This window comes from Muntiacus reevesi, chromosome 11 (genome assembly GCF_963930625.1).
Source record: "Muntiacus reevesi chromosome 11, mMunRee1.1, whole genome shotgun sequence".
Lineage (NCBI taxonomy): Eukaryota > Metazoa > Chordata > Mammalia > Artiodactyla > Cervidae > Muntiacus > Muntiacus reevesi.
The window spans coordinates 13,926,446-13,952,893 of NC_089259.1; the positions used below are offsets into that span (position 1 = coordinate 13,926,446).

The 26,448-nt window shown below is 39.9% G+C and overlaps 1 protein-coding gene across 1 annotated transcript in view; it reads right to left on the reverse strand.

Annotated features, from left to right (window-relative positions):
* Nucleotides 1-11,934: 11,934 nt before the first annotated feature.
* The window catches only part of NUFIP1 (nuclear FMR1 interacting protein 1), a 29,396-nt gene continuing 14,882 nt past the window's right edge, over nt 11,935-26,448 (reverse strand). The window contains exons 7-10 of the mRNA XM_065901888.1: nt 23,632-23,825; nt 17,022-17,138; nt 13,539-13,771; nt 11,935-12,230 (exon numbers count right to left, since the gene is read on the reverse strand). Coding sequence (XP_065757960.1) covers nt 12,114-12,230; nt 13,539-13,771; nt 17,022-17,138; nt 23,632-23,825 — 661 coding nt within the window. The 3' untranslated portion in view covers nt 11,935-12,113. The remainder of the gene's footprint in view (nt 12,231-13,538; nt 13,772-17,021; nt 17,139-23,631; nt 23,826-26,448) is intronic.

Consider the following 26,448-nt stretch of genomic DNA (forward strand, 5'->3'; position numbering starts at 1 on the left):
CCTCAGACAGGGCACAGCACCAAGCTTCTAGGTTTCAAAAATCACAGCCTCTTCCTTGTATTAACCCAACACTAGGGATGATGGCTATTTCCTATAATTCTTACCTCTATGGCACCTGTGGCCTGTCTTTGCCTTTTTTCTTTCCTAATACCTGGCTAACCATTTTTTTATATTAAGTTCACTATTAAAGGCTTCCCTGATGACTCAGATGGTAAAGCGTCTGCCTGCAATGCGGGAGATCCAGGTTCAATCCCTGCATCGGGAAGATCACCTGGAGAAGGAAATGGCAACCCACTCAAGTACTCTTGCCTGGAAAATTCCATGGACGGTGGAGCCTGGTAGGCTACAGTCCATGGGGTTGCAAAGAGTCGGACACAACTGAGTGACTTCACTTTTTCTCACTTTCACTACTAAAATACCTGGTTTCTGTCTCCTGATGGACTCTGATGTGTGTGCTCAGTCACTTCAGTCATGTCCAACTCTTTGTGACCCCATGGACTGTAGCCTGCCAGGTTCCTCTGTCCATAGAACTTTCCAGGCAAGAATACTGGAGTAGGTTACCATTTCCTACTCCAGGGGATCTTCCTGAACCAGGGATCAAACCCACGTCTCTTGCATCTCTTGCACTGACAGATTCTTTTCCACTGTGCCACTTGGGAAGCCTGATGGACTCTGATACAAGTCCAATAAAGGAACTCATTCAGTCTGATTTCATGTCAACACGTCTTTAAGAACACAAATGCTGGTTGCTATCTTCCAAGAGGCCCTTATTTATCTCTGTTAATTCATGCTCCTTCAAGGCCAGGGACTGGCCCTCAGCTTGAAAGAATCAGAACTACGTCAGAAAATAAAAACAAATCAGTCCCTTTTATCACTTCCATGGGGAAAAGGACATCTGAGCCAGCATGACCACAAGTTAGCCTGGCCAGGTTTCATGGGTGTCGGAAACCCCCAAACTCCTGGATTGGAGAGAAAGGGCTTTCTGCTCATGGCAACAGTATAAGCAAGCGTCAGCATTGCCATTATTTTGTCAAGCCCCAGTTCTCACGAGGCACTGACAACAGAGCTAGGTGACACCTGTGCAAGCAGTGGGTTGAGTCAGAGGAACCCTGAGTTTAGGGAAGCTAGATATTTTTATAATGTGCAGTAAGCACGTCTGCCCCGTGCTTTAGAGAGACAACATCTCTTTTCAAGGCTGGTTGCTACTTAAAGATCCTTGAAAAAGAAAACACAAGAGGAGAACTGTCTCCCAACATTTATCTGAAGCTTGTGTGTGAACACAGAGCAAGGACAATTAGCTGGATAACTGAATTGCTTACATTTCCACACCAGTGATCTAGAATAGTTGCGTCTTTGAACCAGAGTTCCCCTTTCTTATTTAGTGCCATTAAGCCTCTCTGAATCTAGATTTTTATAAGTTGTTGATATTCAGTTGCCCAATCATGTCCAACTCTTTGCGACCTCATGGACTGCAGCATGCCAGGCCTCCCTGTCCCTCACCATCTCCTGAAGTTTGCCCAAATTCATGTCCATTGCATCAGTGATGCCATCCAGCCATCTTGTCCTCTGACGCCCTCTTCCCCTGCCCTCAATTTTTCCCAGCATCAGGGACTTTTCCAGTGAGTCAGCTGTTCGCATCAGATGACCAAAATACAGGAGTTTCAGCTTCTAAATTAAATTTTCTAAATTACAGGGTGTCAATCCCTTTTCTCATTGACATGGAAGTAATCTGAATATATAAATGTTAGTCAAGTCTTTTCTGTCCAGTAACTAAACCATCCTGTCCTTAGAAAGTGATCACACTTGTCCAGATGTTACCCATTATATGATTTAACTATATAGAGAGGACAGTCATTATTTGTAAGTAAAGTAGCCCTCACTTATTCCTGGGGGTTATGTTCCAAGATCCCCAGTGGACACCAGAAAGCATGGATAGTACCCAACCTTATAAATACTATGTTTTTTCCTATACACACATACCCATGATAAAGTTTAATTTATAAATTAGGGACAGTAAGACTAGCATCAATAACTAAATAGTAAAATATAACAACATACTGTAATAAAGGTTACATGAACTTGGCCTCTCTCTCATAGTATCTTATTGTACTGTACTTGCCCTCCTTTTTGTGATGATGTGAGGTTCCTGTCCTGGGCAGGACAAACTAGGACAGTGTGGGACTTCATGCTTCTCAGAGTAGTACACAACTTAAAACTTATGAAGTATTTATTTCTGGAATTTTCATTTAGTATTTTTGGACTGCATTTGACCACAGGTAACCGAAACCACAGAAAGTGGAAAAGGAGGGACTACGGTAGCTAGAAATCTCCTTACTCTCCCCTGGTACCACCCACCCTCAAAGACCACCTTAGAGATATAGTTTGAGCATGAAATTGCTTTCTGCTGTTTTTCCTTAATATAGAGCTAAGGAAATCTATCTTCTACCTATAGATATCTTTACAGTACACTTGGCTTTTAGAATCTTGTTGTTTAGTTGCTCAGTCATGTCCGACTCTTTTTGCGACAATATAGACTGTAGCCCCACAGGTTCCTTGGTCCATGGGATTCTCCACGCGAGAATATTGGAGTGGGTTGCCATTTCCTTAGAGGAAAGTAATGCCCTACATAGTAATAGACTAAGATTCTTGACCTCCTAGATCAATGTCAAGTGTGAGATCATAGCTGATGCCTGACATATATAGGAAGCTTTTGATAAATAGTAGTTGTACCGTCATGACTCTGGCAAATAACAGAAACCGAGTACATTGTGCAAAATAAAGAATTTGTTATAACAGGGTGTCTTCTAGAAACCCAAGGCAGGAATGCAGCATATTTTGAAATGCCCACCCTGCCTTTGCCTCTCTGTATAATGTAACCACATTCATTGTCATTCATTCAACTCCTACACACCACACACAGTATTTGCAGTTTGAACACAACAGGAAACACAAATGGATTTTTTTTTTTTAAATTTTTATAGTGTAAGTCCCAGAGCTTACAGTCTAGTGGACAGAGACAAATCAAATGATCACACAAGTAAATATAAAACCACAACTTTGGCAATTCTGAAAAAGGCAGGTACATGGTGTGAGTATGTTAAAAAGGAGGGCTTGACCTACTTGGGGAGGTCAGGGAAGGCTTTCCTGAGGAAGTGAGGGCTGAGCAGAGATCTAAGTCAAAGCCAGCAATAATAAGATGTTAGGAGAAAGGGAAGAATTTTCCAGGCATGGAGGGGAGTAAAGGTCTCCTGGCAGGAGGAAGCATGGCTGGAGCTCCATGGCTGGAGAGCAGAGAGATCAGGTGACCTGCCCAAGGTCACAATAAAACCAAGGTTAAAAATGGGGAATTAAGTCCAGAGCTACACATTCCATTCTACTACCAAGCCATCCTAGCCAACAAACATCACCTTCTTTCCACTCAGAACTTTCCATAGAGGGAGTTCCCTGGCAGTTCAGTGGTTATGACTGGCATGGGTTCGATCCCTGGTGGGGGAACTAAGATTCCACATCCTGGTCAAAAACCAAAAACCACAAAACTTTTCGTAGAGACAGAGGTTCATCAGTTAACGCTCGAGCCAAAGGATAAAAATGACCAAGTAGAACATGAGCTGAGAACCTTGCCATAGAACTCAATTTGTTGTTTCCTTGTTGAGTTTGACCAGTTGGGGACTGAGGAGCCTTGGGGATAGTCTGTTGTCAGTGGCACTCAGTGTGGTCCCTGGGCCACTAGCAGCAGCAGCTCCTGGGAACTTAATAGAACTGCAAATCCTCAGGACCCACCAAGGGGTTTCCCTGGTGGCTCAGATGGTAAAGAAACTGCCAGCAATGAGGGAGACCCGAGTTTGATCCCCAGGTTGGTAATATCCCTTGGAGAAGGGAATGGAAACCCACTCCAATATTCTTGCCTGGAGAATCCCATGGACAAAGGAGCCTGGCAGGCTACAGTCCATGGGGTTGCGAAGAGCTGGACATGACTGAGCGACTCACACACACACGGGACCCACCAAAGACCTCTGAGTCAGAAACTTCAGAGGTGGATCCAGCAATCTATATTGGAACAAGCAAGACATCCTGCAGGGGCTTCTAATACACAGAATGGTCTGCATGAGATGTTTTCAAACCTGTCCAATCATCCCAACCACCTGAGGAACTTGTTAAAATATCCCTGGGCTACATTCCCATATCTATAAAACCCAGGATCTCAGGGTGGGAACCTGTGTTCAGGTGTTCAGCCTGATGTAGGAGCCACTGGTTGACATCAAAGTAATTCAGCATCTGACATGGTGATCAATTAATCTTCATATGCCACTTTTCCTTGCTAGGTGACTGAGGGCAGTAAGTACCACAAACTCCACAAGCCAAACTCAGTGTGTAATTTGATTCGCATCTTCTATCTTCTCAGCTCTTTGATTCTAAAACAGTACCTTTCAGAGAGTTCTTCTTTTGATGCTTTTTGATGAATGTCTCCTTGTCTCAGTCTCATCATCATACTCACCAAAAACCACATGAGATCTAACAGGCGCTTACCAAATTCAAACACTGTTATTTTAGTTGTGGTCAGAAAACTATTTCTTGAAAATGTCCCCAACATTCCAAAATATTCAAAAGAAAAGTGCCCAGCCTTGTAACACAAATATGCATCTAAATCAGTTTTTTCCTTTTTCTGCTTCTGCAAGGAAATAGATTTCTATCATAGTGATTTGGCAGTGTTTTAAATAAACATGCAAATAAACATGGGAAGAATTGAGACAATGTCTAAAAACAAAAACTAGAAAATATTTCCAGAGTTGAAACCATAAATGTAACCCCAGATTTATTTTCAAGGAACAGAATTTTTAAGAATTTTCCTATCTTAAAATTCTTCCACATCCTGGGATTCATGCAGTTCATCTGCCAATAACATTGAATGGTTTACTGTAGATAATTTTACATGTCTCAGAAACTCTCAAGCAAGGTAATGATATATGACTTACTTCCCTAAAGATATAAGGCCAGTGAAAAGGGACAAAAAATGAGTGGTCACTGTAATGTAAAAAAAAAAAAAGGCCTCAACTATTGGTTATCTTCAGATTAGTGGTTAGGGGGAGTGATTTTTGATTGTGTAAAACCAGAATTTGTGAAGTGGCTACTGCTATCATTCCAATAAACAAGGAAGTTGGACTTCCCTAGTCCAGTGGTTAAGACTCCATGCTTCCACTGCAAGGGGCGTGGGTTTGATGCCTGGTCAGGGAACAAAGATCCTGCCTGCCATGCAGCCAAAGAAACCCCCTAAAAAACAAGGAAGAAATTTCAGTAGTTTTAAGAAAATGGAGAGAAGTACATAGGAAGGAAAAAAAGGGAGCCTTGATTAAGTAACTGTGCCTTTGAAGATATTAATTCAAATAAAGCCTGTAGTTTGGCTTTACAAATTAAAGCACAAAAATAAGCAGAAAAACATGCAGACACTGAACTGTAAATACTAAACCCAGGAAATGATGGCATTCCCTCCTAATAAACAGAAATAAAGTTGCCAGAAACTGGAATGTGGAAACCTTCATATAAGCGGTGAAAGATCCTGAAGCGAAGATGTCATAGTTTTTCCAGGATTTGTACAGACTTATGTAAGTCAGCCGGGTACAGAGGACCAATAGAAGAGACTTGCTCTTTTTTTTTATTATTAATTTTATTTATTTCTGGCTGCGCTGGGTCTTCGTTGCTGCACAGGCATTCTCTAGTTGTGGAACCTACTCTCTAGCTGTGGTGTGGAGGCTTCTCCTTATGGTGGCTTCTCTTGTTGCAGAGCACAAGCTCTAGGCGATCGGGCTTCAGGAGTTGCAACACACAGGCTCAGTAGCTGTGGCTCCCAGGCTCGAGAGCACAGGTTCAGTAGTTGGGGTGCAGGGGCTTAGATACTCTGTGGCAGGTGGGGTCTTGCCGAACCAGAGATAGAACCCGCGTCCCCTGCATTGGCAGGCAGATTTTGTATCCAGTGTAGCACCAGGGAAGTCCCACTTGATCTCTTTATGAGAAGACCCAGCAAGTGTTCCCAATGTCAGCCCCACCAGTGTGTTTCACAGGACACATTGCACTGTGAGCACAGTCTTGAGGCCTACAGCTCGAAAGAACAGAACTTCGAGTTGGGGTCTTTTGTCTGTACATCAGAGTATCTGTCTTCTTTATTGCTCCATTTAATCACACTTACTGATTTTCCCCTATTCCAATTTTAAGAAATAATCCTTCCTTTGCTAAGTCATTCCCAAGCTGCCTCCAGGTCTGCTAACAAGAGACTGTTTGGGAGCAAGTCTGCCCTCCAGAGCTCAGCTTCCATCAGAGGAAGTGGCTTCTCTTCTCCTGGCGACCTCTCAGTCCATTTCAGCCTTATATATCAGGCAGTCACCGGACAAAAGAAGTGAATGAGGCAACTTTCAAATGCTAATTCAGAGTGTGGGCTGTGGAAGTTAGAAAACCCTCAGGAGAAAAACTGCCCTGGCCTGTCCACCAGTCGGGGTCTCGCCTCCCCTCTCGCTGAGGACTCAACGACCACTAGCACCCAGCAGTGGGGAAGAGCTCCACAGGGCACCATCTTCACGCTTAAATTCAAACATCTGTCCTCCTCAGAATTTAACTCTCATTTTTTAATGGAAAAGAGGAAGGTGTTGGTAAATACAAGAAATAGGTTGAGCTTTTAAATACACCCCAAATATAGTTTTCCACTTCTCATACACAAAATGAGGTACAATGTGAAATATACAGGATGATCTCAACTATGTTATCATAAAAAGTTATAGAAGCTTATCTGATTGGATAGTTGATGATTTTAAGGAATTAATTTATAAATGATAGTTTGGTGTTTTGTTTTGTTTTTTTCAAGTCCCTATCTTCTACAGATGTATACTAAAATATACAGCGATAAAACAGTAAGATTCTTGAGCATAAGCTTCAAAATAACCTCCAGTGGGGTGGGGTGAGGTAAGGTGGGCTGGCGTGGCTAAGGTTTAAATGAAAATGACTGGCCACAGACAGATAAAGTGCTGAGGCTGCAGGATGGGTGGGAAGAAGGGTATCATTACATTACTCACTTTTTATACTTCACATACTTTTACATGTGCTTGAAATTTTCCAAAATAAAATGCTTTTTAAAAAAGCCACAGGGACTTCCCTGACTGTTCCATGGGTAAAACTCCATGCTTCCAATGCAGAGGGTGAGCGTTTGATCCTTGGTCCAGGAACTAATAAGATCCCATGTACCACATGGTGCGGCCAGTACGCAAAAATTACTTAAAAAAAAAAAAAAGGCCACAAAAAAGGAGAGAGAGAGAAAAAAATAAAACAAAGATACTTACCTAAAATACTGCAGAGCATAATGAAAAAAGAGATTCGGTTAAAAGTCTTTATTAAAACAATCGATTACTCTCTCCCTATGCTCCAAATTCCTTGAAATGATTATTTTTAAAAACAACTGAAGATTTACAACAGAGAAGGAATACAAGATAAAGGATGGTATCAGGAAACTAGAGGTTTTGAGAAACTCCTAAGTTCCTCAAAGTGGTTCTCAAAATGCACCCCCACCCCAAAGCTCGCCAGCACTACCTGAAACCTGTCGTAAGTGCAAATTCTCAGGCCACATCCCAACTCTTCTTAATTATAACCTTTGGGGGCAGAGCCCTGCAATCTGGTTTTAACAAGCCCCCCAAGTGATTCTGATGAACCAAAGTTTGAGAACCACTCTGAAGCTGACCAGGTTGACAAGAAACAAGAGGAAGGCCTCTGCCCAAACCAGCCCCGGAGACAACCACAGGAAAGGTAACGGTGAGTCCAGAGGTGCTCCAAGTCGAGCCAACAGATGACAGAAAGCCGGGGACTAGCTGCAACAGTTAAGTCCTAAACCTGCCCACCTCCAAAACCAAGGGTTGGTGGGAGTGGCAGGTAAGAGTTCTGCCCCGGAAAAAAGCTCCATCCTCAGATTAAAACTCTTGGTATTTTGGCAGGAATGGGAGTGATGCCAAGAGCCTAGATTTTTTGCCCACTCCCCCTCTATTCTAAAAAATCTGTGTGAACAAAGCTTCCTTTTCTCAGACAAGGTAAACATCTTCTGGAGCAAAGAAGGCTTTATACAAATCTGGGAAAAATCCATGCCAACCCATTAATCAAGAGAATCTCTTTCATATGTAAAAGTGACTCTTTCAACAATTAGCAGTAAAGATAATTGTTCAGTAAACTGAACAAACAGAACAACTGACAATCAAGGGGGAAGCAAATAATTCAAATAGAAAATAATATGAAAATTCTCACTGGTATCCTTAGAAATATAAGGGTATTACACCTATGAAAAAAGCAGCTAGAATAAGAAAGCAATCTTGAATATTTGAAAACAAATTACTAAATATTAAAAACAGAAAAGCTAAACGATTGTAGCATATCACAGCATATCATCAAGTAATTAAATATTGAATCCTCATTTCAATTCAAAAAAATGAATTGGGAATTCCCTGAAGAGGGAATTAGTGATTCGGAAGATAACATTTTGGGGGGGGTGGGGGGAAAAGGCTGTACCACACACAGCATGCAGGATCTTAATTTCCTGACTAGGGAATGAACCCTCGCCCCTGTGGTAGAAGCTCGGAGTCTTAACCACTGGACTACAAAGGAAGTCCTTGGAAGGTAACATCTGGAGAAATCTTTCAGAATAGAGCAAAAAGATCAAGACAAATTATATAAGTCCAGTGAAAGGATCAGGTCACGAAGTTCCATATTCACTTGGTAAGTCCAGGAAAACAAAAGAAAAAATGGAAAGAAAATAAATCATTTTAGAAATTGTCATTAGTCCAAGAATGGTACAATTCTTCAGAGTGAAAGGACCATCAGGTAAGCAGAATAAATGACATATATTATATCCCACATACCTGGGCATTACTGATGAAACTTTAGGACTCCAAGCATAAAAAGAAAACCCAAGGTTTTTCATGAAGGTGAAAATAAGTTTTTGCCAATAAAGATAGAATTGGACTGCTGCCTGACTTTTAAGAAGCAATACTGGATACTAGCAATCATGTGTTCAATTTTGAACCTAATACCCTAAACTCATTTTTTTTTAATTGAAACGAGGATTCAACATTTAATTACTTGATGATATGCTGCAATAAACCAAAAAAACTAACCCTGGGATAAAGGGAAAAACAGTGAGAAGGAAACAGGGAACTAATAGTTTTCTAAGTAATGATGCATAATGTCATGACACAAACACACACACACAAAGATAATAGAGATGAAATCTAAGAAAACTCACATCATTGCACCAGGAGAAGAGGATCCAGGTGCGGAAGTGAAAGAATGCTAAGGTAACTGACTTAATTGGGAAGTGAGTGAAAAATATGGCTACTGATTAATAAGTAAAGAGAAAAAAAGTAACCCCTAACAAAACAGCAATATATTGAATTAATTTCAAAGCACTAGGAGGAAAAACAAGGAGAAAAAACAACAATCAATCAAGCCAATAAAACAAGCACAAATCAAAACAAGCACAATATTCAGAAAATACAAAATACAATGGCAGGAACAGTCCAAACATTTCAACTGTTTCAATTAATATGAATGGATTAAATTTCCCAGAGACTCTTAGACTGAACTCCCCTAAACCTGTCTTGAAAATAGAAGCCCATGCAGAAAGTATTAAGGACAAAAAAGAATATCTCATAGTTGTAAAAGGCGCAACTCACCAACAGTCACATCACAGAGATGCTTTCACATCTCTGAAATCAATTCATTAAATGGACATCAAGAATGTAGAAGGTCTGACAATTAACAAGGTAAATCCAAAAAAGAAGAGGCAAGGCACCCTTCTCCCCTCAAAACTCAGAATATTTACAAATATTGACCATGCATTCCATAAAGTAGAAACCATACAGGTTACACTCTACCTGCTTGGGAATTGTAAACATACTTAAGCAATTCCTGGGTTAAATATAAAGGGAACTGAATCTGAAATTACCCCCGAGAAATAAACAACAGTCACCATAGCTTAACACTGTTGAACACAGCCAGGGCAGTACACAGTGGGGCATTTTCAGGCTTTACTACATTTAACAGAAAACAAGAAAGACTGAAAATAAAACTTTGCACAATATACCTTAGAGCAGTGATTGTCAAAGCCCCTGGAGACATGATGGTTCTTTGAAAATACACTAGGAGTCTGTGAATTCATTTATATATTTGAAACCTATGGAAATTGCATGCTAACCTGAGATAAAACTGCAGCCGAGTCAAAATTTGAATATTAAATCAGTTTGTAATATTGGTTACTTCTCTGTCCTGTTGAGATGAACTGGGTTAAGAGTCACATCCTTGAATAATGCAAGGTTTTATTCATTTTTCTTTTACTCCATTAAAGTATTATATGAACTGAATTAATGAACTAGTTGGTAATTTTCCAAAATATGGGGCTCTTTGGAGGAAGAGAGTAGAACAGAATCAAAAGGTCTATATGGTTGTTGCCAGGTTGGGAAACACTGACCTCAATATGACTGTTAATCTCAGGTCTGTGATGTCAGAGTGTCGTGTACCAGATGTTCCAGGATTCAGGACAGGATCTTTCAGACGTAGAGGAGCAAGAGGGGCAGAGGCTGCTATCAGCTCTCTTGTCCTACTTCTTGAAGTCAAGATTCGTGGATTTCAATAATCATGATGTCAAGTAAAATTAATTTTCCAACTACAAGAGACTGAATTTTAAAAATCTAGTTCCTTTGACTGAATGTCAAGAGAGGAGCTCTAAGAAATGCATTTAAGTCAGCTCTGATGTGATGGATGAACCTAATACAGAGTGAAATAAGTCAGAAAGAGAAAAACAAATATCATATATTAATGCATATATATGGAATCTAGAAAGGCAGTAGTGACGAACCTATTTGCAGGGCAGCACTGGAGACACATAGAAAAACCAGACATGGACACAGGTGGCAGAAGAGGGAGGAGAGGGTGGGACGGACGGAGAGAGCAGCATGGAAACATACCCGCTACCACATGTAAAAGAGTCAGTGGGAATTTGTTGTATGACTCAGGGAACCCAAACCCGGGCTCTGTAACAACTTAGAGGAGTGCGATGGGATGGGAGGTGGGAGGGAGGCTTATGAAAGAAGGGACATATGTATACCTGTGGCTAATTCATGTTGATAATATGGCAGAAACCAACACAATACTGTGAAGGAATTATTCTTCAATTAAAAATAAATACATTTTAAAAAAAGAGTAGAGCTCTAGCACTAGCTAGCACAAATGACTAGAACATAAAAGACCAGAACCTCTGGCATTATAGGAGATAAAAAGACCTTAGTAGCTGTTATTTATTTAAAACATATTTTAAAGGTTCAATTACTACCTTTATAAGCAAATTTTAATTCTTTAAAACTCATGTAATATTTCACAGATTACTATTTATACCATAAAAAATTAACTTAACCTCATCAAGTACTATACTTTACATACTTTTTCACAGGAAAAAATTTTTAAATGTCCAATTCTGAACCATACCAAAAAGAAGCACTTCTACTGAATTGGAACATAAACAGAAGCCATATATCTATAATATTTCAAATGATAAATACCTGAGCTGCCAATAGGTGAATGTCAACATGTCTTTTGAAATAAACAGCAGAAATTTAAATTTCAGGATGTTCTCATTGTTTTAATTTGCTCTGGTTTATTTTAAAATACCCTCCCTTTGCAGGGGTTAAAGAGACTCTTCCTCTCTCATTTATTAAAAACAAAATGACTATTTCTCTCCCCAACCTACAGCTCTCCTCAGCTGAATTAAAAAAACTTTTAAGTTTTTTCCCTTACCACTAAACCAGCATCTTCAATTCTTATCTGGCCCAAGAGTAGACTTCCTTATACAACAGCAATAAATACAAAGTAGAATTCTGCTAGCAAATATTACATTTGATCCCAACAATATAGACAGTCTTAAAAATCAATTAGGTATTTATTTGTATAGCGTCAAAGACTCGAAAATCCTATATAATAGCCCATGAGGCTTACAATTTAATTACTAATCCAGTTGAAAAAAGAAGAATTTTCACCCACAAACTTGAGGTTGTTACTATTTTACATGCTTCAGACATGTGTGCTAAAACACCAGATACCTATTCATCTTTAGTTTTCACAGTAGTAGTATTAAGTCCAAAAAAGTCTTTTTTGATGATGTACCGAACACACTGCAAAATCACATTTCTTTCATGTCGAATGTCCGGAGCTAACAGCTAAAAAATAATAAATAAAAATATTAGATTTTAAATAAAATACATCCAAGAAGCACCATCTAAGATATTCTATGTGCCTTCTCTATATGAAGAACACAGAATAATAAAGATTTGTATTATATTTACTAATTATTTCACTAAAAAACAATGCAAGAATATCTCCTTTTAACCAAAACTATTGAGATTTAAACACTAGTATTCAAGGTCCTCTCCAGGAGTATCAAGGAAGGGACGGGAAAATTAGGTTCAGAAGTTTACAATTTTTTACATCTAAAAACCACATTAAACAGGATTCTCCCAAACTGAAATCGATAAACAATATAGAAACTGGTATGCAGCTATAGTAAATATAGTAATAAACTAGCAGTAAATAATCCCCACATTCCTGGTCTTTCAGAATTTCCCACTTTTGTGCTTACTGTAACTGGAAGAAAGCTGAAAATCCCTGCTATCTAGAATACATAACCAAGGAATCACATGTGATTTGCCAAGAAGAATAATGTAACTACTCATTTTATTTCTGATGTCAATGTAGTTCAGAAACACCCACACATGAACTTTCAGAAGGAAGACATTTTAAAAATGAAGTTTCCAAAGAAAACATTTTAAGAAGGAAGTTTCCTTTACATAGCACCACAATTTACGAGAGTACATTTCAGACCAATTTTATTAAGAAGCGACTGTGTCCACATGTGACAGGCCATAGTCTGTAGTGACAGAACACTTGAGCCGAAGCACAAGCAGTTCTCTAACCAGGCAAAAATCAGACTGCACAGAACGTCACCAGGTAGTGATTCCACAATTCCACTAAACATTTCAGAGTATCTCTATCACTCTTAGACATGAAAGTCTTAGATCTCTGAACAGCTTCATGTCCATTACTTAGAATCAAAAGAGGCATTGTTTCTCTATAATTTAAAGAACAATCATAAGTTTTTGAGCACATCACACTGAGAATAAAGTCAACAATGCACAAAATAAACACACAAAAACCTTTTTCTCCCTTTAGCCTGCACTGTATTTAGCTGTGCTTTCAAGGAAAAATTTTCAAAGGTCAGTACACTTCGATACTTTACTACCTACCTAGCCTAGGTTCTTTTATTTTAAGCAGTTTTGAGAACTGTTAATTATCCCACACTTACTGAGTATCATCTGTATTCCCAAGGCAGTTTCAGAACGAAGGTACACAGATGACCCTTCAAGGAGCATGTGTCTCTGGCAACCTTAAAACACACACGGACGGACACACACGCACACACACGCCCAGCAGCTCTATTCTCAGGACACGAGAACACACAGACCGCTTACCATTTCCAGGAGATACGGATGGTGTGTTCTTGGTTCAAATAATGTTCGGTAGTTGAGATCCTTTCTCTTCCTCTTAGGATTTGCGTTTTTAAAGCTTCTCCTTCGGCTCTCACACTTGGCTTCTGAGGACTTTTTAACAGCTGCGTTAGCATCTTGACTTGGTTTCTCAGGAGCACTGCTGTGAAGAACCTGGTCTTCTGCCAGAATGTCTGCTTCAGTCTTGATGGGAGCTTCTACACATGATGAAAAATAAACATGAAAATAACAAAGTAACACACAGGTAAAACTTCCAAAAATAACCAATAAAAACACCCCCCACAATAATCTCCTTCCCCAGCCCTAACAGCTACTTAATTAAAACTGAGCATGTACAGTCTATTACAGGGTTTTTCAAATTGGGAATTATAACTGCCAATAACTGAGATTACTGCAAAGAGCTATGGAAAATGATCCCTACGAAAGAAGTAATACCAGATGGAAACTTGGATCTACACAAAGGAATGAAGAGCGCCAGAGACAGTCAACATGTGGATAAATACAAAAGACCTTTTTCATTTGAAAAAATTTTGTAAAGATAATTGACAATTGAAAGCAAAAATGCGTAACAACAATGTATGTGGGGATTATTAGCATCCACAGAACTAAAACCTGAGAGAATAGCGCAAAGGAAGGGAAGGGGAAAATCTAAGTATGTTGCTGTAAAATTCTTAAATTACAGGAACACCTCGTTGTACTGTGCTTTGATTTAATGGTCTTCAGAGACACAGCATTTTGTACAAATGGAAGGTTTGTGGCAACAATGACCAAGTCTGTTAGCACCATTTTTCCAACACTGTTGGTTCACTTCGTGTCTCTGCATCACATTCTGATGATTTTTGCTCAATGTCTCAGACTTTCACTGCTATTGTATGTTACGGTCATGTGTAATCTTTGATACTACTATTATAACTGTGTTGGGTCACCATGAACCATGTCCATATAAGACAACCAATTAACAATGTTATGTTCTGACTGCTCCACCTTCCTGCCATTCTCCTCTCTCTCTCCTCCTCCTCAGGCCTCCCTATTCCCTGAGACATCATACTGAAATTAGTATACGGTTAATAACCATACTAATGGTTAATAACCACAGGCTTCCTCAGTGGGTCAGCTGTAAAGAATCCACCTGAAATGCAGCAGGAGCTCCAGGAGACGCGGGTTCGACCCCTGGGTCGGGAAGATCCCCTTGAGTAGCAAATGGCAACCCACACACATTTGCTTGCCTGTGAAATCCTATGGAGAGAGAAGCCTAGCGGGCTATAGTCCATGGGGTCCCAAAGTAGGACATGACTTAGCGACTAAAACAAAAACAACAGAGATGCTATTTCACGGTTCAGAGAAGGCTCACTTTATTTCCTTGTTTTATGTATTGCAAAGTCCTGCTGTGTCAATGTCCTATCCCATCCTATAGCCCAGTAACACTGCAAGTTAGAAATCTGCCAGTGACCTGGATGGCTTAATAAAAGTGAAGCCAAATTACATAAAATAATTCTTAAGGCTCAGGAATGTGAAACAAGGACTTTTCCCTGAAAGCAGGACATTTTAGACAATCAGTCAAACTGAATTCATACAAAGGCAAAACAGCAGCTATGCACCATCTATTGCCACACAAAGAAAGATGTAATGGAAGGCAATACAGTTGGCTTCTTTAGACCTAAGCTTTACGTCAGCTTTGCCACATACTAGTTTTGCCAGTGTATCCTCTTGAAGCTTCAGTGTCTATAAAATAAAAGGCTGAAACCCTTCGGGCCTGGTGGGCTGGGAAGACCCAGAGGAATCGGGTGGAGAGGGAGGTGGGATGGGGGACCGGGATGGGGAATACGTGTAACTCTATGGCTGATTCATATCAATGTATGACAAAACCCATTGAAAAATAAAAAATAAAAAAATAAAATAAAATAAATAAAAGGCTGAAACCTTGATCCCTTCCAGTTTCCTCTCTGCCTTCTCAAAGTGGCAGCCTCAAAAGGAAGACATGAGTATAAAACTATTAAATATCTTATCTTAGGAATGAGACAGGAAAGCATTTGTAGAGCTGTTTTTATGGGATTCAGTAATCTGGTAACAGGTTTCTTTGCTATCACCTGTCATAAATACACAAGATAAGCAGGAAACGTAATATGTGTTTAAAGAATAACTTCATCTTCATATCAGTGTACTGGAAACAAGAGTAAGGAACTAAATACTGTTTTTCTTAAAATTCAAAAAAAAAAAAAAGAAGAAGAGGCAATCATCTGTAAAGGACTCCTCTGATAAAGCCAAAGTAGATTATATTTCAAAATTCAAGTAGCCTTTAACCAGTTACCATAGTAAAGTTTGGCCTTTCAAGAACAGGGGAAAAAAAACTCCTGTGTTATAGATACCCAGATCTAAACCTTACCTTTCATATTAAAGCCCAACTCTTCCTTCTTCAGTATCTTCCAACTAATAAACATTGATTTTCTCTAGCTTAGTCAACATTAAAAGTCCTGCCATCTTCATCCAATTACATTTAAATCTCCCTTTCATCCTACATTTTCACTTTGAAGACCCTCTATTTCTGTCTTCAGTAGAGGTCCTACCATGATGACGCGTCTGAGACATGCACTCAGCATTCTCTCGTGGCTGGTGAAGCCCAGATATAATGACCACGCAGAGCCAGGTTCAGAGGTGCAACAGGACGCACGGTCATTCACTAAACAAACGCAGGGTTACTGACGTGAACCTTGGCTTGAGCTGCCCAAACTGCCAAGCCTGTTTGTAGCCCTTTTAGGAGGCCCTAAAAGAGACACTAGATATTGAGTTGGTTTATCACCATCGCTTTTTTTTGGGGGGAGGGGGAGTTTGTCATCATCTTTTAATATTAAAACATGTATCCTGAATAACGTTAACTTCTCAGAACCACTATCAAAAGGATTCCATGTCTCCCAACCTTAAAAATACACAGGCTAATGCAACACAAGCATATATGATTCCTGTGTTCTCAATGAGGCAGTTTAGGTAAATGTGCTCTATAAGAAGCAATGCCCCATATACAGGTAAGGAATTGTACCATCCTCTTTGTCATAAAGGACCTCCCACCGGCTTAAAAAGGTGCGAAACATGTTAAGACAAGGATTCTTGAGAGTGGGAAGAAGTAACTAACTTCCTTTGCTTTATCTGTTAGAATTTTCTCTGATTCATTAGTGGATATTCTCTCTTCCCTCCCTCTTCTCTCATTATGTTGTTTTTGCCCCTCTCTCCTAGAGGAGCAACACAGTTCTCCATCTCTCCCACTTACCTCCATCCCATGCTAACTCCTGAATCAAATGAGAAAGGAATTTGAGGCTTAACTAAAGAACGTGCACGACACATCTCGTCCCCAGATACACACACGTGAAAGGATGCTACTGACGCACAGTGGACACCAAAGGCAGGAGCGGGAGGACACACGCCCAACTGTCAGCGCCCGAAGCCAAGGCTTACCTTCTGGCTCGCTCTCTGACCCCGAGAGGCTGCCGTAGCTGCTCATCAGGGAGCACAGCGCCGGGGTCACCTCCTTGGGGATGACAGCACTCTGCGGTCTCTCCTCTTTGTCAGATTCTGAAATAGGGAGCACCGAGAATGAAGCTGTGTACCAAAAACACCTACCTGCATAAACAAGGAAGCTGACAGCCCCCCACTCCCTCATGTGCTAGTGAAAAGAAAGCCCTTTCTGATCACTTCCTCAACCTTCCTGAAAAAGAAATCCAGGAGACTTGAAAACTTTCCCCTTGGTTTAAATCTTTACAGTCAGAGAAGCTATCTGCCCCAAAGAGAAAACAGAGGGGCAAATGGAGCTGTACGCAACTCAAGTCTCTTACCAAGCTCACTGGTATGGAGCCTGGGTCTTCTCTAAATGAATGAGACAGTCTTTGTCATTAATTACTTTATTTTATGCTATTAATTAATTTTATTACAGTACCAGGAAGGCCATAAATGTATTTAACATCACTGGACTAGGATCATGGACTCTGAAAATCAGATTTGGAGTAAATAAAATATAAATGGCCACTCTTTTTAAGACTGGTTTAGAGGGTACAAGTAGTATTTCAACCTTTCTACAGTTAAAGGCACAAACATACACTTCATTGAATCTGGCCTAAATTTTTATTATTTAGAATTTCTAAGAACTTAAGTAAACAAGCCAAGTATGAGAATTTAGCGAGTACTAAGAGACTGCCAAAGGTAGAGTGTTTGATCAGAGCCCAGCAAGTTTAGTTGTAGCCCCAGGACACCACCTATTGCATTTATTTTTGGCAGCTCTGAAAGTGTATTACATTTATTCTGAACAAGTCAGTAGTGCCTGACGGAAGAATGAAGACAATAACTTGCCTGTGTAATGAACCAGCTCAACCCACAACCAATATGAAATGTTTCAAGACAGTACTGAACATTCACCAAGTCAGTCTAAGGGAAACCGAAGCATGCCAGTAGGAAAAAGGAGTGAAATTTTATGTGAGTATGGAACTACCACCTTCTGGCAGATGAAGTTAAATCCTCTGTCTCCACCAATCCACACTGCCCAGTACCCACTCCAAAAACTGCTCCTTGTCCATTTTGAGCTAACTTATTATCTTTTCTCCTGAATTAAAAAAGGGGAATTGAAAATATGCAGTTTTATTTATAAATTACTAGTGGATAAAACAGAATCTGCAACAATATTAGTGTGGAGACTGTTCATCTCATTGTTTAAATGATGATATGCCAAAATGTAGACACACCAGAAAGTACAATACAGATGACTATGTAATGCTCTTTAAAAGCATGAGCACATTTAACCCTTTTGAAGTATCACCTTCACTATTAAGTAAAGGTGATAAAACCAAAATTCAAGAGAATCTGAACTGGATGATCCCTTAGGTAACACAACTAGACAACAGCTGGGTCAAATTTAAATCCTGGCTACCTGACCCTAAATCCCAAGTATCAAGTAGTGGGCTAGAATATCTCCTACAGATACATAAAGTCTTCTGATAATTAAGTCACCCTACCAAACCCTCTCTATGATCAAGAATAACACTAAGAAATATCTTTCAGCTACAGCCCATTTCTCTGCTTCCTTTTACAGCAAAACCCCAACTACTTATATAACTCACCAGGGAAGTCACCTGGGCCTGAAATTTCCTACAACTATCTGACCCTCTAGAATCTACTTCAATCTGTCTTTCAGGCCCACCACACCAGCGAACTTTTTCTTCCAAGTTCACCGGATTCTTATGTGTTGCCAAGTCTAGAGGTCACCTGTTGGTGTTCATCTTATCTAACCTAGTGACAACATCTGACAGTACAACCGACTCTTGAACAACACAGGCTTGAAGTTCATAGGTCCACTCACAAACAAGTATTTTTCAATATTAAATACTACTGAAACCAACCTGCGATTAGCTGAATCCACGGATTCAGGGCGGTGGATGCAGAACCACATCACATGAAAGGCAAACTACGGGTTAGACTCGAGTTTTCAAGCACGTGGAGGGTGGACACACCTAACCTCTGCAACTGTCCAAGGTGAGCGGGAGACCTTCCTGTGACTTCCAGAGCCCTTTCACTTGGCTCTCCTTTCCCAGCCTCCCTACTAATTTCTCCTCATTGACCAACTTCAAAGTTCCTGAATGTCCCTGGGTTCAGTCCTCAGCAACCTTTCCCTCTGTGCCTCTTTCTCCTCTTATGATCTCACTGTACCTCAAATTTTAAAGTATTAGAGGCCAATAAATCACAACTGTATACCTTGTTTCCCCCTAAACCCCAGAAACCAAACCAGCATCTGAAAGGTTAGCACGCACCAAAACAAAAAACACTTGATTTCTCCTCCAAACATGCCTGCCAGTTAGCCTCCATCTCAGTAAATGCCAGCTCTTTTCAATGGTTATACCAAAACCTAGCAATCATCCTGACTCTTCTCTTTCTCACATACCATATCCAAACTGGCAACAAATACTGCCAGCTCTGTTTTGAACATATATACAGAATCATACTCATTACTTCACTCCTACAACTGCAGTCCAAGTCAACATGTCTTACCCAGACAGTTCTAGCATCCTCCTAAAAGAACAGCCTGATATGATCTGCCTACCTCTGCAGTCCACTCGCCACTTTAACACATCACATCACCTCTCTGCTCAACCTCAGAGTCAAGTCCCAAGTCCCTTCCTGCCTTAGACAAGACCCAGTTTGAGCTGGTCCTTCACCACTTTCTTCCTGGCTTACTCCACCACAATCCTGTTCTTCCCCCAGTACACCAGCAAGCTCTCCCCGTGGCGTGTTTGCACTTGTTGCTTTCTTTGCTTGGAAAACCCTCACGTCTCAGCCCCTAATTTCACTCAGATTTCTTAGTATCCCCTTATCAGATGTGCCTTCGCTAATTATACTAAACAGCACACTCCTTTCTCCAACTGCCACTCTCAGTCCTTTTCCTTGACTTTACTCATCCTCATGAAGGATATCAACCCATATTTATTTACTGTAGCTTCCCCAAGCAGAACATAAGGTTCAGGAGAGAAGGGGTTTGGCTTTGTTCAGTATACTGTATCCTCTGAGCCTAGAACAGTACATAAATGCTCAACAAATATTTGAAGAACAAACTGTTGCATGAATGAGTTAAATAAGGACAGGTTCAAAACGGGTAACTAGAACAGAATGACTGAACTATGCCGAGGTGGGGCCATAACAGAAACCTGGCTTTATCTGGATTCAAAGACTATTTCTTTTTTTCAATAAAATGATTCTATTTTTCTTAAAAAATCACATATATGAATCTTAAGAAAAATACTGAGGGATATAAAACATGAGCAGTGGCTGTCTCCATAAGTTAAGGAAGTATATTGCTTTTTATTTTATGCTTTTCCGTTTTTTCCCCCTATTTTTTGCATCATTTTTATAATCAAGAAATGAATTATAAAGAACACAGGAAAATGAAACCTGGAGGCAAGAATTTCCTCACAATTCAAGAAGTGGACTGCATAGCTTTAATTGGCCTACATATCAACCCTTCTTCCTGCCTTCTTTTCTAGACTTTATATTTTGAATCCATTTTAGATTTACACAAGTGTTGCAAAGCTAGTGCCAAGATTTTCCATAAACCCTTCACCTAGCTTCCCCTAATGCTAACATCTCACATACCTACAGTGCATTTACCACAGCTAACAAATGAACACTGGGAGAATACCACCACCTAAGCTACAGACCGCGCTGCAACTTCACCAGTCCCCACTGCCGTCCCTCCTCCGCTCCAGGAGTCCCTCCTCCGCAGCGCATCGCTCAGCCTCCGGGCGCCTCATCTGCGCCCTCCCTCATCTGCGCCAGCCCGCGACAATCTTCAGGATTTCCCCGCCTTTCACCAACTTGACTGTTTTAAGACTGCTGGTCAATTACTGCAGAAGATCCCTTAGCTGGGTCTGATGTTTTCCGATGGTCAGACCGAGGTTATGGATTTTAGGCAGTGTCCTTCTCATCGTGTATCGGGGGGGGACACATCAACCCGACTTATTACTGGTGATGTCAGCCGTGACCACTTATGGGTCTCCACCATAAAGTTACTATTCTTCTCTTTCCTTACTCTATTTCTAGAAACAAGTCACTAAGTCCAGCCCACATTCAAGGGGAAGGAAATGAAGCTCTATCTCTTGGAATAAGGAATAGCAAAGAATTTTAGACGGATGTTAAAACCACAACCTGGGTGGTTGGTGTACTCATTACTAGGAGTGCCCTACAGCTCACTATACGTAACTGCCTTCCTAAGGATAAGAGCTAGGAGTTCACACAAATGAGCAGCTCTTTTCTTATTTCATTACCTTCAGTTATGTTCTGGGGACACACCACATATGACTCTGGCTCATGTGAAGGAAGCTTCTCTAAACAAGGTAAAACTGATAAACTGGAGAGTTGAGATGCTGAGAATATTTAGGGTAGGTGGAAAAAAAAGGGTACACGTGGTTTCCTGGAGCTATACTTGGGGAGTGGAAAGTTGAAAAAGCAATGCTCTAAACATAGATTTGCAAAGTGTAAAAGTCCAGAAGAAATCCCAAGTAAAGGATAACAGGAATTTAAAATGGAACCTTTCCTACAAAATCAAGCAACCATAATTTGATTGTTGGTATTCTGATTTCCTCAAAGAACAACATCACTAATATATAGCTTACTTTTAGGATTTCTGTATTCAAGCCTTACATGTTCATCTCTGACCTTCACAAAAGTAAGGGTTTCAACATTAAGCCACAACAAAATGACTTGATATATCTCACTCAACTGCTCCTAGGAACCTGACTGAATGTTTTCTATTATGAGGATGAAAGGTATTTAACTACTGTTTCTCAAGCCTAAAGTGTTCTCTTGAAGATCTAGACACAGGCCTAAATACAGGCAAGATACAGTCATCTTTTCGTTAGTGCTTCACCGGACTAGCACACACTGAAACACTTCTTTAAAAAATGGGTAAATAGAATTACCCAACCAGAGCTAACAATACGAAGGCAAAGACTATTCAACACTACAGAACCCTTCAAATGTTCATTTAGAAAGTTGCATAAAGCGAAGAACTACGTAATTTTAAGTTAGTTAATGTTTGTAACAGTAGTCTTCATATTTGTGTTTCAAGTATTTTAATGACGTGGAAGTTTCTATTTAGGCACAGATTGTATTTCATCATCAAGGTCACAAGCTGTAAGCTTGAATAAGTATGTGGGCACTCTCCAACATTTTTTGAAAGGAAAAAAAAACACAAATCAGTGCCCAAGAGTAAACTGAGCCCTGGCCCCGAATGTCTCCTGCCCTTTCCTCGCTATTAGCAAGGATAAGAAGATGCTTTTTTAAAACTCTCTTCCACATCTCAACTATCCTAGACCCATACAATATAGATTTGCTTTTTGGGGCCAGATTCAGACTTCACATTTGGAGGTAGTGCAGTGTACTAGGAGTAAGACTCCTAACTCTGACTCTGTCACTAACTAGCGGCATGACTAAGGTAAATGACTCTAAGTTCCTCGGTTCAAAAACGGAAGCAGCAACTGCACGTACATGAAAGACTGTTATGAAGCAAAGAGCTACCATACACAAAGCACTCAGAGCAAAGTCAAGTACCTTACTTAATAAGTGTTAGTTGGTGTTAAAATATGTATTACTACTATTCCTACTGAATTTTATCTTGTCATTCTTAGCCCAGCATTTCCTTATGCCAAGATCTTTCTCCATCCTGATTTAGTCAATGAAGCAGTCCCCCCTCCATTTCTTCCCATCCTTTAAGTTCAATAATCGGCTGTGCGATTATCATAGAAGCCACCTTCCCCCAAGCTGAGCAGGGCCTGCTGGCAAACCTACAACAATCCCTCATCAGTCCACTCACTGGTAACACGCCTTTGCAGAAGAAGCAGCACTAGGAACTAGATAAAGCCTCACACCTTGTTACTGGAAGGAAAGATGGTAAAATATTTACATTGATGTTTTCATTTTTCAGAAGAGAAATGAAACCTTAGAGGCTGATTGATATCTTTCTGTGACAGCAACATTTCTGTCCTTTAACTTTTCAACTTGTAAGCAAGAGTAACCTTATCTCCCAAATTCTAGGGGGAACTCAAGAATAAATAATAAACATATAAATATATTCTATGCTGTGAGGAAGAACCGTCTTATTTAATATACTGAATTAATGTTATTTATCCAAAGAGACCAGTTTCATGCTGAGCAGCATAAATACTGGCTTCCCTTGGAATACTGCTTTCTAGGTGGGAAAATTCATCTAATGGTGTAAATCTGAATTCACAGCATCAATACATTCAAAACGGTCTTAAGATATTTTTAAAGATTATATGATACTATGCAAATTACCCAATAAATATAACCTTTCTCCCACATTCTGCCTGCTTCATGCATTCATTCCCAAGATTCAAAAAAAGTTTCTTAAAGTGACATTTTAAATAAGACACTCCTATTAGGAACAAAAGCATCATTCTACTTTTTTACATTTTTACCATTAAACTCTCCATAAACAAGGATGTGAAGAATGAATTTCTGCATCATTGTCTATACTCTTAAAAACATGGTGTTTTCCTTTGTAGCTTACCAGAATCAGTGTTTACCAAAACACCGAGGGGGTCTGAATTTGCCTCAGGTGGACTTTCAGGCTTCAAATCACACAAATGATTGCCTGACCCAGTAGCTGTTCTCTGTTCAGAATGGCCATTTTTCCATTTGTGATGTTTGCCAGGACTTTGGATTTTTGCCATCTGTGAATGTCTGGTCATCCCCTTCATCTTGCTGCAATAAGAAAAATGCAATTCTTAATATAAAAGGCACTGACCTTTCAAGAAAAATTTGAAAAAGATTACTAAATGCAAAAGAAACTTAGCTGTCAAATCAATTACTTGTCACCTACTACACTAAAGAGATCAGAAAAAAATAAACTCAATGGCTTCCAAAGACAGAACGTTAAATGAAAACACACAATATATCATACTTGATCAATTCCAAATTGCCCATTTCCTTCCATAATTGAATCCCTCTAAATTGGGCTATGTTGTACAATCAACAGCAAGTGAGTTTAACTGGCAGCATTCTTTCATTCCTATCATACATAAGATAAAATGGTCCTCGGGGCTTCCCAGGTGACCCGAGTGGTAAAGAACCCGCCTGTCAGAGCAGGTGCGGGTTCCAACCCTGGATTTGGAAGATCCCCTGGAGGAGGACAGGGCAACCCACTCCAGTATTCTTGTCTGGAGAATTCCATAGACAGAGGAGCCTGGCAGGCTACAGTCCACAGGGTTGCAATGAGTTGGACAAGACTGAAGCGACACAGCACACAAAATACTCCTTAGACTTTACAAAGTGTGTTAACTCTTATCTACTTAATTTTAAGGAGCCTTAAAGTTTCTGACGATTTTACAAACATGCTACCTTGTTTCTTGTTTGAGCTTCATGATAACGCCTTGAAACCGACTAGACAGGTATTGGGTTGGCAAAAGGGTTCTGGTTTTTCCAGAATGTTTTTCAGAATCTTACGGAAAAACCCAAACAAACATTTTGGCCAACTCAATTATTATTCTCTTCGTGTTACAGGGGGATAAACTTAAAGATCATAGACCAAGCACAATTTCACAGCTAGCTCAAATCAAGTGCCCTCTCAAACCACCTTAATTACTATACTTAAGAGGAAAACAAATAATTATGTGAGCACATGCTTATGGAAACTATGCACAGGAAAAAAAAAAAAGACCTTTTGAAAAAAGGCTCATTACATATACTCTCAATGGACAGTAATACAAGGTAAGAAAATAATACTAAGGCATATAATAATAAGCTTAAAGCTAGTGATGAAAAGAAAATCTTAAAAGCAACCAGAGATAAAAGGTATTTTACATAGAGGAACAAGGTAATGGTAACAGCAGGTTTCTCTTGGAAACCATGCAAATAAGAAAACAGAGGGGCAACATCTTTAAAGTACTGTAAATATCAAAAACACCATTAACCTAGAACTGCATATCTAGCAAAATTATGTGGACTGTAGCCCACCAGGCTCCTCTGTCCATGGGATTCTCCAGGCAAGAATACTGGAGTGGGTTGCCATTTCCTTCTCCATCAAATAGGAAGGTAAAATAAAGATCTCTTCAGACACATAAAGCTGAAAGAAGTCAACTTCAGCACACCCTCACTGTAAGAAATGTTAAAGGAAGTCTTTTAGGCAAAAGAAAAATAGTATCAGATGGAAAGATGATCTACACTCAAGAATGAAGGCTACGAAAAATGGTTAACCACACAGGCACTCTAGCCATCAGCTAACTAACCCCTGGCTGTGACTCTGTCAAGATCAGCAGATAACCCCCAACTGACCCCAGATACATGTGCTATTGAGACTAACATATGAGAGGGAAAAAAAAAACGCAAAACAAGACACCTATTAAGAGTAAAAAGAGAAACCACAAGTTGCAAGACTATATCTGCACCACCTATACTCTATACAAAAATGACCCGTATCTAAGTAAGTAATGCCTACAAATCAAGAAAAGCAACTCTATTAAAAAACAGTCAAAGACTTGAACTGGCACCTCACAAGAGAATATTAAAATGACCAGTAAGCATCTAAAAAGATGCCCAACATCATTAGTCATGAGGGAAATGGCATGACATGAGGAAAAGGTATAATGTATAACAATACCACATATTGAACAGGACACAGAGAAATGAGATGCAGAGTCAGTAGGCATATAAATCAGCACAACCATTTCAGAAAACTGTTTGCCTGTATCTATCATAACTAAACACACAGTAAGCAAGTACTCATGTCCACAAAAGACACTTAGAAGAATGTTCACAGCAGTTTTACTCACAACAGCCCAAAGGGGAGACAACCCAAATGTCCAACAGCAGAATGAATGTATCGGCATGGCCAAAAAGTTTGCTCCGTTGTTTCCATACCACCTTACAGAAAAACCAGAATGAACTTTTTGGCCAACCCAGATATATTCTCACACCTGAGTTCTATAGAGCAGTTAAGAATGGATTTACAGCTATATACAACAATATGGATGAACAGCACAAAATAATTTTGAGCCATAGAAACTATACCAAAGAAGATATACTATGTGATTCCACTTATACAAGGTTCCGCTTCCCTGGGGCTCAACTGCTAAAGAATCCACCTGCAATGCAGGAAACCTGGGTTCAATCTCTGGGTTGGGAAGATCCCCTGGAGAAGGAATAAGCTACCCACTCCAGTATTCTGGCCTGGAGAATTCCACAGACTGTATAGATCATGGGGTCGCAAAGAGTTGGACACAACCGAGCGAATTCCACTTTCACTTTCATACAAAGTTCCAAGAACAGGTAAAATAAATCTATGATGACAGAACTCAAAAGAGGTTACCTTTGTGGGGAGGCATGGAAC